General features: G+C 42.0%; 1 protein-coding gene across 6 annotated transcripts in view; it reads right to left on the reverse strand.

The window, feature by feature from the left end:
* Positions 1 to 14,502, reverse strand: part of LOC129815169 (chromodomain-helicase-DNA-binding protein 5-like) — a 38,582-nt gene extending 24,080 nt beyond the window's left edge. For 5 of the 6 annotated variants that reach the window (XM_055868659.1, XM_055868663.1, XM_055868660.1 and 2 more), the window contains exons 1-2: positions 13,986 to 14,500; positions 1,224 to 1,375 (exon numbers count right to left, since the gene is read on the reverse strand). In XM_055868659.1, coding sequence (XP_055724634.1) covers positions 1,224 to 1,375; positions 13,986 to 14,055 — 222 coding nt within the window. In that variant the 5' untranslated portion in view covers positions 14,056 to 14,500. Of the gene's footprint in view, positions 1 to 1,223; positions 1,376 to 13,985 lie in introns of all 6 variants that reach the window. The other variant, XM_055868662.1, reaches the window with a different exon arrangement.
* Between the last annotated feature and the right edge of the window lie 551 nt (positions 14,503 to 15,053).

The following is a 15,053-nucleotide window of genomic DNA, read 5'->3' on the forward strand; positions in this document are numbered from 1 at the left end:
AGCTCTCCTGTGGTGTGCTTGGGTCCTGCTAGAGGGAGTCTGAGCACTGCTTGCTTTCTCAGCTCTGAGACTGACCTGGGGGAGAGGCCCACTGACAGGGCTGTAACCTCCATTGATCCGTGGCCTATGTCCGACAGTAGACTTTGGGGAGAGATTGTAAGTGAATAACAGCTAGTAGTGGTTTCCCTTAACAGAGAGTGCTGCCTGATAAACACGTACAGTGTACTGTCTAGCAGAGCTTGTGAACTGAGCATGGAAAGAGAGCGGTATGGAGAGAAAGAGTGTGTGAGAGAGAGGAAAGAGACAGGGAGACCCCTCATTAGCACAGCGGGGTCCAATGCTCAGTGTTTATCGTGGCCAGCCAAAGGGCCGGTGACAGGCTAGCCACCAGAGCTCCTCACAGTGCAGCTGGCAGCCCTGGACAGGGACATCCCTGCTCTGTCACCGCCACAGTTCAGAACACTGATCAACCGCGAACACAAGCAGGGGACACACAAATGAGAAACATGCACCGCAAAGCCAACACAAACTGTATAAAGAGCAAGGCCCTCAAATGGCAGAGGGATGTTTTACACACTTTCCTCTGGCTCACTGTCACTGTGTTGCACCAAACATTTTCCCCTGACTTCACTATGATGTCTTTCAAGGCACACTTGTGGTTAACCTCAAATAGCCAAGAATCTAAGGAGCAGTCATGGAGACAAATAAAATGCAGGGGTGGTTTGTTGTCTGTTTTGATATATGGTGGTGGTGTGGTAGATGGAGAGCCTCAGCTCAGTGCTGCTGTTTAAAACCTGTTGTCTGAATGCCAGGAACTAATGCCTGGTAGAGTTCAGCTGTCAGAATAGCTCTGTCACAATGTTGTTGTTGGAACCTACTGGCACACGCTCTAGCACTCCTGAGCGACCGCCCATTTTGACTGCCACAGGGACAGGCGCTTCTCCTGATCCACAATCTACACTCGCACTCAAAGCCCACAGCTTACACTGGCACTCACGCTGGCACTGGTGCCAAGTGCCCCTAAGCCAAAGACACTACTGTTTCTCCTTGAAATTAGAGAATAGTCCAAGAAACCAAATATTGTACCCCAGTAAAGAAATAAAGAGTTCAATCCCAGCCAATATAAATGGCTGCTCAAGGACTACAGTATATGGCACAACATCTACTGTAGCTTTTTAGAGGTTCTGTGTTATTGTGCATGATTGTAATCTGATAGAGTTTACCTCCTTTTTCCTCTTCTTGACTTTGGGCATCTTCCCCTCCTTCATCTTTTTGAGTTTCTTCTTCTTCTGTTGTTTGAGGGAGTCGTTGTCAGTGAAAAAGCTGTCCAGAGGTGTGAGCGGGACAGTGTTATGTTGACCCTCCTCATCCTCATCTAGACACACACAAACACAAACATGGCCTTCAGAACCACATGATACAAGTATTCACAACTTTGACTCATATTGTAACATATACAGATTTCATGGGGCTTCTGTTAGTCATCACTTTACCGTCCTCCCCTTTTATCTTATATCCTGTTGGCCAGGCAAGACTCAAACCGTAACCTAGTGGGCTGCTAGTTCTCTTTCAATTGTATTGTCTCAATATTGTTGTATACATATAAGCATGCTGACAACAGTGTATAACGGTGCTCCAGACTTCAATGCTGCCATAGTGGGTCACAGAGGAGTAAGAGAGACAGCAGGGCCAGGGAGACTGCCTTAGACAGTAGACAGTACATCACTATAAAGAGACACTCCCACGGTGCCTCCTCACACACAAACACACAGACTGGAGGGCATGAAATATGCAGCACATGTATCAGAGTCAATCAGCCAGCCAACACTAGACTAGCCCTGCAGCCTACCACTCCCAGAGGGACACCGAGTAGGGAGGAGGGGTTCCCCGTCTCCATAGCACAAACATTGGCTTGCAATGTACTTATCCTCCATTTAGCCAGGCTAGTCAAGAGGGGCCACACAGACACTAGGGGCTTCCAAGGTCCATTATCAATGAGAGACCCATAGAAATGTCTATCTATACATTCCCATTCACCCCTGGATAAGCTGGATGCATCTTCCCACGTGTGTCCAGCAAACGGTACCAGAGCATTTGCTCTCAGACCAACAGGCTCCAAGACAGCTTCTACCCCCAAGACTGCTAAATAGTCAATAATGGCACCCAAACTATCTGCGCTGACTCTATCTTGCTCTGACCCTACGCAAAGCAAAATATACACACACCATATACAGTGCAATCAGACCCCTTGACTTTTTCCACATTTTGTTATGTTACAGCCTTATTCTAAAATTGATTAAATAAATGTTCCTCATCAATCTACACACAATACCCCATAATGACAAAGTGAAAACAGGTTTTTAGAATTTTTGGCAAATGTATTAAAAATTAAAAACAGACATACTTTATTTACGTAAGTATTCAGACTCTTTGCTATGAGACTTGAAATTTGAGCTCAGTTGCATCCTGTTTACACTGATCATCCTTAAGATATTTCTACAACTTGATCGGAGTCCACCTGTGGTAAATTCAAATGATTGGGCATGATTTGGAAAGGAACACATCTGTATATTTAAGGTCCCACAGTTGACAGTACATGTCAGAGCAAAAACCAAGCCACGATGTCGAAGGAATGGTCCATAGAGCTCCGAGACAGGATTGTGTCGTGGCACAGATCGGTAGAAGGGTACAAAAACATTTCTGCGGAATTGAAGGTCCCAAGAACACAGTGGCCTCCATCATTCTTAAATGGAAGAAGTTTGGAACCACCAAGACTCTTCCTAGAGCTGGCCGCCCGGCCAAATTGAGCAATCGGGGAGAAGGGCCTTGGTCAGGGACGTGACCAAGTACCATATGGTCACTCTGACAGAGCTCCTCTGTAGAGATAGAGGAATCTTCCAGAAGGACAACCATCTCCAATCAGGCCTTTATGGTAGAGTGGCCAAACAGAAGCCACTCCTCAGTAAAAGGCACATGACAGCCAGCTTGGACTTTGCCAAAAGGCACCTAAAGGACACTCAGACCATGAGAAACAAGATTCTCTGGTCTGATGAAACCAAGCTTGAACTCTTTGGCCTGAATGCCAAGTGTCATGTCTGGAGGAAAGCTAGCACCATCCCTAGGTTGAAGCATGGTGGTGGCAGCATCTTGCTGTGGGGATGTTTTTCAGCAGCAGGGACTGGGAGACTAGTCAGGATCGAAGGAAAGGTGAACAGAGCAAAGTACACAGAGATCCTTGATGAAAACCTGCTCCAGAGCGCTCACAACCTGACTAGGGCGAAGGTTCACCTTCCAACAGCACAATGACCCAAAGCACATAGCCAAGACAATGGAGGAGTGGCTTCAGGACATGTCTCTGAATGTCCTTGAGTGGCCCAGCCAGAGCCCAGACCTGAACCCAATCGAACATCTCTGGAGAGACCAGAAAATAGCTGTGCAGCGATGCTCCCCATCCAACCTGGGAGAAACTCCCCAAAAACAGGTGTGCCAAGCTTGTAGCATCATACACAAGAAGACTCAAGGCTGTAATCGCTGCCAAAGGTGCTTCAACAAAGTACTAAGTAAATGGTCTGAATTTTATGTAAATGTGATATTTCAGTTTATATATATATATACAGTGGGGCAAAAAAGTATTTAGTCAGCCACCAATTGTGCAAGTTCTCCCACTTAAAAAGATGAGAGAGGCCTGTAATTTTCATCATAGGTACACTTCAACTATGACAGACAAAATTAGAAAAAAAATCCAGAAAATCACATTGTAGGATTTTTTATGAATTTATTTGCAAATTATGGTGGAAAATAAGTATTTGGTTACCTACAAACAAGCAAGATTTCTGGCTCTCACAGACCTGTAACTTCTTCTTTAAGAGGCTCCTCTGTCCTCCACTCGTTACCTGTATTAATGGCACCTGTTTGAACTTGTTATCAGTATAAAAGACACCTGTCCACAACCTCAAACAGTCACACTCCAAACTCCACTATGGCCAAGACCAAAGAGCTGTCAAAGGACACCAGAAACAAAATTGTAGACCTGCACCAGGCTGGGAAGACTGAATCTGCAATAGGTAAGCAGCTTGGTTTGAAGAAATCAACTGTGGGAGCAATTATTAGGAAATGGAAGACATACAAGACCACTGATAATCTCCCTCGATCTGGGGCTCCACGCAAGATCTCACCCCGTGGGGTCAAAATGATCACAAGAACGGTGAGCAAAAATCCCAGAACCACACGGGTGGACCTAGTGAATGACCTGCAGAGAGCTGGAACCAAAGTAACAAAGCCTACCATCAGTAACACACTACGCCGCCAGGGACTCAAATCCTGCAGTGCCAGACGTGTCCCCCTGCTTAAGCCAGTACATGTCCAGGCCCGTCTGAAGTTTGCTAGAGAGCATTTGCATGATCCAGAAGAAGATTGGGAGAATGTCATATGGTCAGATGAAACCAAAATATAACTTTTTGGTAAAAACTCAACTCGTCGTGTTTGGAGGACAAAGAATGCTGAGTTGCATCCAAAGAACACCATAGCTACTGTGAAGCATTGGGGTGGAAACATCATGCTTTGGGGCTGTTTTTCTGCAAAGGGACCAGGACGACTGATCTGTGTAAAGGACAGAATGAATGGGGCCATGTATCGTGAGATTTTGAGTGAAAACCTCCTTCCATCAGCAAGGGCATTGAAGATGAAACGTGGCTGGGTCTTCCAGCATGACAATGATCCCACCATACCGCACGGGCAACGAAGGAGTGGCTTCGTAAGAAGCATTTCAAGGTCCCGGAGTGGCCTAGCCAATCTTTGGAGGGAGTGGAAAGTGCGTGTTGCCCAGCAACAGCCCCAAAACACCACTGCTCTAGAGGAGATCTGCATGGAGGAATGGGCCAAAATACCAGCAACAGTGTGTGAAAACCTTGTGAAGACTTACAGAAAACGTTTGACCTCTGTCATTGCCAACAAAGGGTATATAACAAAGTATTGAGATGAACTTTTGTTATTGACCAAATACTTATTTTCCACCATAATTTGCAAATAAATTCATAAAAAATCCTACAATGTGATTTTCTGGATTTTCTTCTTCTCATTTTGTCTGTCATAGTTGAAGTGTACCTATGATGAAAATTACAGGCCTCTCTCATCTTTTTAAGTGGGAGAACTTGCACAATTGGTGGCTGACTAAATACTTTTTTGCCCCACTGTATATATTTGCACACACAAATAAAATATGATTTTGCTTTGTAATTATGGGTATTTCATGTAGATTGATGAGGGGGATTTTTTTTTATTATACATTTTAGAATAAAATGTGGGGAAAGTAAAGGGGTCTGAATACTTTACAAATGCACTGTACATACACATTACACACACACGCACAATCACACACTTTTACAGTAATTGTTTGCTGCTGCTACTCTGTTCTATATTTCACTCTTATTATCTATCACTTTACCCAGCCTAGTCACTTTACCCTGCCTTTATGTACATATCTACCTCAAATACCTCATACCTCTGCACAATGATCTGGTACTTGTACTCCCTGTACATAGTTCCATTCTCATGTATTTTATGGTATTATTCTTGTGTTACTATTTCATTTGTATTATTATTTATAAACTCTGCATCGTTGGGAAGGGCTCGTAAGCAAGCGTTTCAAGGTAAAACACCAGTTATATTTGGTGCATGTGACAAATAAAACTTGATTTGATTTAGATTGAGTCTTTCTCCTAATACATACATCATGGTAGCTACCCACTGGGTGCATTCAGTGCCAGTCAAAAGTTTGGACACACCTACTCATTCAAGGGTTTTTCTTTATTTTTACTATTTTCTACCTTGTAGAATAATAGTGAAGACATCAAAACTATGAAATAACACATATGGAATCATGTAGTAACCAAAAAAGTGTTAAACAAATCTAAATATATTTAATATTTGAGATTCTTCAAATTAGCGACCCTTTGCCTTGATGACAGCTTTGCACACTCTTGGCATTCTCCCAACCAGCTTGGGAAGTCACCTGGAATGCATTTCAATTAAAAGGTGTGCCTTGTTAAAAGTTAATTTGTGGAATTTCTTTCCTTCTTGATGCGTTTGAGACAGTTGTATTTACAAGGTAGGGGTGGTATAGAGAAAATAGCCCTATTTGGTAAAAGACCAAGTCCATATTATGGCAAGAACAGCTCAAATAAGCAAAGAGAAACAACAGTCCGTCATTACTTTAAGACATGAAGATCAAAGAACTTTGAAAGTTTCTTCAAGTGCAGTTGCAAAAACCATCAAGCGCTATGATGAAACTGGCTCTCATGAGGACCGCCACAGGAAAAAAGACCCAGACTTACCTCTGCTGCAGAGGATATGTTCAATAGAGTTACTAGCCTCAGAAATTGCAGCCCAAATAAATGATTCACAGAGTTTAAGTAACAGACACATCTCAACATCAACTGTTCAGAGGAGACTGAGTGAATCAGGCCTTCATGGTCGAATTGCTGCAAAGAAACCACTACTAAAGGACACCAATAAAAAGAGACTTGCTTGGGCCAAGAAACAAGAGCAATTGACATTAGACCGGTGAAAATCTGTCCTTTTGTTTGATGAGTCCAAATTTGAGATATTTGGTTCCAACCGCTGTGTCTTTGTGAGACGCAGAGTAGGTGAACGGATGATCTTTGCATGTGTGGTTCCCATCGTGAAGCATGGAGGAGGAGGTGTTATGGTGTGGGGGTGCCTTGATGGTGACACTGTCAGTGATTTATTTAGAATTGAAGCACACTTAACCAGCATGGCTACCACAGCATTCTGCAGCGATACGCCATCCCATCTGGTTTACGCTTAGTGGGACTATCATTTGTTTTTCAACAGGACAATGACCCAACACACCTACAGGCTGTGTAAGGGCTATTTGACCAAGAAGGAGAGTGATGCAGTGCTGCATCAGATGACCTGGCCTCCACAATCACCCGACCTCAACCCAATTGGGATGGTTTGGGATGAGTTGGACCGCAGAGTGAAAGACAATCAGCCAACAAGTGCTCAGCATATGTGGGAACTCCTTCAAGACTGTTGGAAAGCATTCCTCATGAAGCTGGTTGAGAGAATGCCAAGAGTGTACAAAGTCATCAAGGCAAAGGGTGGCTACTAAAACCCTGGAATGAGTAGGTGTGTCCAAACTTTTGACTGGTACTGTATGTGTCACTCAAAGTCTATTCCACGTTGGTTCAACGTAATTTTATTTAAATGACGTGTGGGTAGTGCCAGCTCTATAGTTATTAGGTCAACATGTCTGCAGTACCTCACACTGGGAGCTCTTTCATGTCTGAGCCACAGTCAGGTTCAAAATTATTGGCAGCCTTGATAAAGATGAGAAAAAAAGACTGTATAAACTTTATGAAAATAGAGCTCTTTGGCCATGCACACCAGTGTTGAGTGGCGTCATATAAGTATGCATAAGCAGGAAATTACCCCATACCTATTGTAAAATATGGTGGTGGATCTTTGATGTTATGGGGCTAGTTTGCTTCACTGGTCCTCGAGCCCTTGTTAATTAAAACCTCTACTTCCACACAATCCCGGATCCGGGAGCACCCCCATCAGTAAAAAAAGCTGACTAGCATAGCCTAGCATAGCGTCACAAGTAAATACTAGCATCTAAATATCATTAAATCACAAGTCCAAGACACCAGATGAAAGATACACATCTTGTGAATCCAGCCATCATTTCTGATTTTTAAAATGTTTTACAGGGAAAACACAATATGTAAATCTATTAGCTAACCACGATAGCAAAAGACACAACTTTTTTTTCCCACCATTTTTTCCCTGCATAGGTAGCTATCACAATTTCGACCAAATAAAGATATAAATAGCCACTAACCAAGAAACAACTTCATCAGATGACAGTCTGATAACATATTTATTGTATAGCATATGTTTTGTTAGAAAAATGTGCATATTTCAGGTATAAATCATAGTTTACCATTGCAGCCACCATCACAACTCTCACCAAAGCAACTAGAATAACTACAGAGACCATCGTGTATAACCTAAATACTCATCATAAAACATTTCTGAAAAATACACAGCGTACAGCAAATGAAAGACAAAGATCTTGTGAATCCAGACAATATTTCAGATTTTTTAAGTGTTTTACAGCGAAAACACAATATAGCATTAAATTAGCTTACTACAATAGCCAACCACACAGCAGCATTGATTCATGCACGTTAGCGATAGCGAATAAACCAGCAAAAGATATTACATTTTTGACTAACCTTCTCAAAACTTAATTACACAATACATTTGGAGTTTTTTCGAAAATGTGCATATTTAGCGGCACAAATCGTGGTTATACAATGAGAAAAGTAGCCAGGCTGCCAACAATATGTCGGGGGAAATCTTGGGAGAGGCACCTAATCTAATCGATAACTAATCATAAACTTGACAAAAAAAATACAGGTTGGACAGCAAATGAAAGATACATTAGTTCTTAATGCAATCGCTGTGTTAGATTTTTTAAATTAACGTTACTACAACATACAGCGTGCGTTAAAGCGAGACCGCACCTAGATTAATGGCAGAATATGAGTTCTACATTTTTCAACAGAACAACGAATTAACATCATAAATACTTCTTACTTTTTGATGAACTCCCATCAGAATCTTGGGCAAGGTGTCCTTTGTCCAAAATAATCGTTGCTTGGTTGTAGATTGTCCTCTTCAACGTTCGAATTAGCAGTAAACATTAGCCATGTGGCAAAGACGTGTCCGACTCACTAAAACGCAGTACAAATAAATATCCGAAAATCCTCTCAGTTCTGCCTAGCAACTCCATTTCAATTCTCACTATTCGCTGACACCCAGTGGAAGACGTATGCAGTGCATCTCAACCAATAGAAGACAGGCAGATTTATAAACAGATCTCAGAACAGCCAGCAGATTTCAGCATTCTTACATCCTCATAGGAAAATTGCTCTAAGTCCAGTTCTGTTTTACTCACAGATATAATTCAAACGGTTTTAGAAACTAGAGAGTGTTTTCTATCCAATAGTAATAATAATATGCATATTGTACGAGCAAGAATTGAGTACGAGGCAGTTTAATTTGGGAACGAAATTATTACAAAGTGCAAACAGCACCCCCTATTGAGAAGAAGTTTTAAAGTCAACGGCATCATGTACTTTACCCAGTACCAGGACAATTTATCAAAAAACCCGGGTGCCTCTGCCAGTAGGCTGAAACTTGGCCACAAATGGATCTTCCAGCAAGACAATAACCCCAAGCACACATCAAAATCCACAAAGAAATTGTTAATTGACCACAAAATCAATATGTAATGGCCATCTCAGTCTCCAGACTTGAACCCCATTGAAAACCTGTGTTTTGAATTAAAGAGAGCAGGCCATAATCACAAACAAAGGATTTCAAGGATCTGGAAAGATTCTGCATGGAGGAATGGTCTCAGATCCCTCCCAATGTATTCTCCAACTCATAAAACATTTTAGAAAAAGGCTCAGTGCTGTTATCCTCGCAAAGTGAGGTATTGAAAGGTATTGAAAACAGAGGTGTCAATCATTTTAACCTCTATCTTTTTGAGAGAAAAAAAATGAAGTGTTAAATAAAATCTATGTCTGCAGCCTGCCAGGCATGTCATAATTACGACAACTCAGCTAATGTTACAGCTCTTTCAAATGCACTCATGATAAAATTGGCTGAGATGACAAGAAATGCAGTTGTTTATTTAAGACCTACAGGAGGGTTGAGAGCAAAAATCTGCTGTTTCCATCTCAAGACATCTAATTCTCCTCCTTTCTGATATGTGACACTCGCCATTATTTACCACCAAGTTGACCAGAAATGGCCACTACCATCAATGCAATTGAGACAAACACATTATGTCTGCACATGTAAAAATGTATTTAAGGCACCACATCTAAGTGTGTGATCCCAGAGAGAAGCCTCTGGCGTTCTGGCAGCTATTGTTCTAATGCTCTGTGATGTCTTCCAGAGGTGGCTGCTTCGTACCGGGTGATGAGGGGGATCACTGTGGCATGTGTCAAAGGACAGCTGGCACCAGGCCCAGTTTGAACTAGACTGCAGCCTCACTTGGCACACTGTGCCCACAATGAAGCGTGGACGGGGGGCAGGCAGCACCGCTCTGACCTTCATGCAAGGGCTTGGCCACCGGACCGCTCCATTAGAAGGGAAATTCATGACCCTCTCATTCCTGAGAAGTCCAGCATTTACAGGAACACGCATTAGGCCACTCTCTCTGACAGGCTCCTTATGGAAATACCCAGTTAATGGTGCCCTGACTGCCAATGTGAAGAGAGTGACTTCAGGCTTCTCCCATTATTGAGAGGGTGTTTATAGCTCACTCTACTTATGTCTTAGGACACACAAAGGCACCCTCACACGCATTTACTCCAAAGCTTGGAGTAAAAAAACTGCTTCTATCTCAAGGCCATCAGATCAGACCACTAGCACAGAGAGGCGGCTGCCTACCTACAGACTTGATATCATTGGCCACTTTAATAAATGGAACACTAGTCACCTTAATAATGCCACTTGAAGAATGTTTACATATCTCACATTACTCATCTCATATGTATATACTGTATACTGTATCCCTTTCTATCTATTCTTTACTATCTATTGCACCTTAGCTGCTCTGTCACTGCTCATCCATATATTTTATACTTATATATTCTTATCCCATTCCTTTATTAGATTGTGTGTATTATGTTTTGTTGTGGAATTTGTTAGATATTAGGTTTTGTTGTGGAATTGTTAGATATTACCTGTTAGATAATGCTGCACTGTCGGATCTAGAAGCAGAAGCATTTCGCTACACTCGCAATAACATCTGCTAACCATGTGTATGTGACCAATAACATTTGATTTGATGTTGGTCTTTCTAGTAGCGGATATGCTGTTATAGTGTAGCATTCTGAATTGTGGACTGTATGACTTCATGATAGAATCAGAGTTGTAGTCATTGACTGTGAGCTCACTTTCCTGCTCCTGGGTCTTGGGAGTTAGTGATAATAAATGGTGGCAGTGCAGTCAGGATCTAAGGGTACAGAGTGATGGTGTGTGAGTGAGTTAGATGTACTGTGGGTCAAATTAGGGAAAGTCAGCAGAAGCCTGGTGGTGGCAGGGTATAATCTGGCAGCTGATGTAACATTACAGCTCCTTTGTGATTTGCTATTCTTTCGCATGCACCATAAATATTATGAGATCACAGTATATTATTATGACAGTGTAATTAGAACATACATGTGCAGTTGAACAAAAATGCAGTGGTAACAAGTGTGACAGAGTAAACACATAAAACACACATTTACTTGGATAAACATTACACACACGCGCACACACACACACAGATGGACAAAAATGGTGTCAGCTTTCACAGTGGAGTCTCCAGAAATAGCCCCCACCAATCAGGGATGACTTTAGTAGGCGCACAAAAGCCCATGCTAATCTTTCAATTTCATTGAAGGACGAAACAATTTCAAAAGGAAACAAGACAAAGAGAAATGTCAGAGGCAGTATCAAAAGGTAAAACTGAGACACAAGGACAGCAACTAGTGACATGACCAAGAACGGGACAATGGGAAGGACAACAATGAGTTTGAGGCAGTGAGTGGTGGAGTGTATGGCTGTGACAGCAAACAGTAGAAGCTACTGTACTGTGGGTCCTCAGCTCTCCCGCCATGGCTTGTGGAGGGCCCTTGCCAAACCTGAAGTTCATTAGACTGCTGTCAAGCTTGGCTGGGTCTATATGAAGAACATTCTCATCAAAGCATCAGGCACATGCATGGTTAGGGAGATGCTACATGCACAATTATAGAACAGAACTGATTGATACACTCAGGGAAAATAAATCTAAAACATATGAAGAACCAACTGGAACATAACAGGAGCAAGATTTCTTTATTAACACATTCCATAGCTATTTGTATGCAATTAACCTCCTTTTTAACCATTAGTTGTTGCTTATTGGGGATATGCATAGTGATTGCTTTATCCCTCAGGTTGCAGCTGTCAGACTGCATGTACAGAAATCACAGAGCACTCCCCCCTTCTAAAGATAACCAGTTCTTTACTAAATTGTACCAATACAAAAAAAGGTTATTTTGTGAGTCGGTTTGCTCCATAACACCCATGACTACATTCATTAACCTTTTCTGTATGTTCCAAAGTCAGAAATGTTGTTGGAAACTATTTTAAATGTAACATAATAATGTACATGAATTGATTCCATAGGATACTATCAGAAAGAAGCTCAGACACGGGCATTTTGGTATCAATGACAGGCCAAATGCAAACCCCCAACTATCCACAGTGCATAAAACTCTTACAAGCAAACAGCATGAAATTCAAGCAAAATATTTAACATACAAAACAATACATTACAAAGGTGGGCCTAATGCGATGTCATTATTGCATCATGATAAACTGGTGCCATAACCAGCCAACCATTTCACACTAATAGGCTAATGCAAATGCTATGAGGGCAGGAGGGCATATTGGTCTGCCCTGGCTGCTAATCCAGGAGTAAATCATCTGGGGCCTGGCACTAGCTGGACGAGAAAACTATGAATGTATGATTCTATTTACTGAACTGACATGGTGGTATAAAAAGGCAGGCTCCTGACTTAGGCACTTGCTGTAGGGCACTTCATCACCTCACCCCTGGCTCAGCAACTGGCTCCCCAGAGATGTATGACCTGGTTGACAGCCATGGATGGAGAGATTTATGAACCAGGCTCAGGGGCCACATAGACACTCTCTTTGACTAGCAGTGTAAATAAGAGGCATGTCCTGTTGCAGATGACCACATGAGTTGATGGGTTTACAGATTTCATCCACCATGCTCTCACCATTCTAACTTTGGAGGATTTACGTGGTCTTGAGTGCATTAAAATATGCAGGCCTATTAGTTTTGTTTCACAGTCATATTCTGTGAAAGACTAACACAGCAGTAGTCCTGCGTGGCTCAGTTGGCAGAGCATGGTGCTTGCAAAACCAGGGTTGTGGGTTTGAGTCCCACAGTGAAAAGGTATAAAACTGAATGCACTCACTACTGTAAATCGCTCTGGATAAGGGTATCTGCTAAATTACTCAAATATGCAGTAACAAAGATACCATTGTGGAAAATGGCATGTGCAATTAACTAGTATGATGGATGTGTGGAGAGTATCAACCCATTGTGCTGGTTGACGGCCACAATCAGTTTGATTACACTTGACTTATCAACAGGACAGTTGCCCTAACCAGTGTTTTCCTGGTACACGTGGGTTCAGTCACAGCCCAGCACATTTGTGGCCACTACCGAATCAATTGGACAAGAGCTTCAAAACAATTGGGACACAGCTGTTCAATTTTGATGATGGGGCATCACCAGGGAGAGTTGGACAGTCTATGGACATTCATTTAGTAATAACGTATACCTTTTATTCAGTTGTCACGGCGTGTGAGGTGAAACTTCTGACCTCAAATGGAAACACACAAAAATATTATATTGTTGCCTAACAGCAAAATAAAAGGGCGCACCCTCAAAACAGCACGAATAAAATGGTGTGCATGTGCCTAATTCAAAAAAGAAAAATGTAGGATATATGCTGATCGCAATCAAAGTCAAATGGAGATCGGTGGCCTAACATCTGAGCTTTTAATTTTAAAAAAATCTCGAGAATGCACGGATTCTAGGCTGTCCCCCTTTTCTCGGACCGGCTCATTTCAGTACCACAGATGGTGGCTTTTCATTCGTCTATCTATATCATATTTGAAGATGACACCGTGGCGACAAGTGCAGACATGTGCCCCTGAGGAAAACAACGGGTTGTGCAAAAATTGAAACGCTTACTGCACCCCACCCCTCTTGTCTCCTATAACGTATAGTACGACAAGCCCTTTTCCCGCATTCAACTAGGCGTAGCAGCGCAAAATATCTGACGGGCAGAAACTCCCCCCACCTTACTTCGCTCGCTCACCTGGTATTTCGTCTTCAAAATCCATGTCCTCTTGTCCCTCGTCTTCATTGCTTATTAACGACCCAGGCATCTTTATCGCATACCAAAAACCTCTTGCCTGAGAATTAACTGAAAGTTAACCCTCTAAAAGCCACTGTTCACCTCGTATTGCTTCTCCGAAAATAATTATATGGGTCTTGTGTAAATAAAATGTATATATGTATATTTCCAAGAATGATGACTTCCCTCTTTTTGTAGGAAAACATGTATTTCCTTTTACACTCTTCTCTATCCAAGTCCTCCAGTCTGAAAATAAGAAAGAGACAAAACTGGAACACACATGCCCAGATTGTGACGTCTGGTCTGTTGCCATGACAATCCATCCCATAATTTTCACCACAACTAGTTAAGTCATGCTCCCCTAGTTACCACTTTTACTAGTCGTATGCAGGGCTGCAAGTAGCAATGTCACTGTGTGCATCTCTTCCCGTCTGTCTCTTTGCCCGTTTTCCCAAGCAAGTCTGTAGAAATTGAGGTTACACCAGGATATGGGGAAAACACTTCACTCAATCCCCTCCTGAGCCCCCACTTCGCATTTCGTCTCAAATGGATTTGATGCAGTGTAATGTATCCAGTTGTAAAACAAAGTCCAACTTGGTTTGAATAATCGCCAAAATTGCGTATTCTAATGAAACGTAGGCTATTATGACAATGGCAAGAATCATAAAGCCAAGTTAATCTATTGGCATTATTAAACTTGAGGCAATGTGGGTAATTCCTCTTTAAACTTTTAAATATAGGATGCAAACAGCTCGCTGATGTAAGGGCAACGATAATATGTTTGTTACCATAGACATTAAAAGTGTTAGATGGAGCTGTCATTTCGGCTACATTGTATTGCATCTTGATTTGAAGGCGGCGCATGTTGAACAGTCAATGTTACGAAGTAATATTCTACAGAGAAGGTATTCGTTCGTGAAATTATTGCAACCTACACTAAACTTGTTTGAATTGGCAATTTCAAATATATTATTCCTTTTGTTTTAGCAATTATTTAGTCAAGGTATGCATGCATTCAACAAACTTACT

This window comes from Salvelinus fontinalis, chromosome 18, assembly GCF_029448725.1.
Source record: "Salvelinus fontinalis isolate EN_2023a chromosome 18, ASM2944872v1, whole genome shotgun sequence".
Taxonomy (NCBI): domain Eukaryota; kingdom Metazoa; phylum Chordata; class Actinopteri; order Salmoniformes; family Salmonidae; genus Salvelinus; species Salvelinus fontinalis.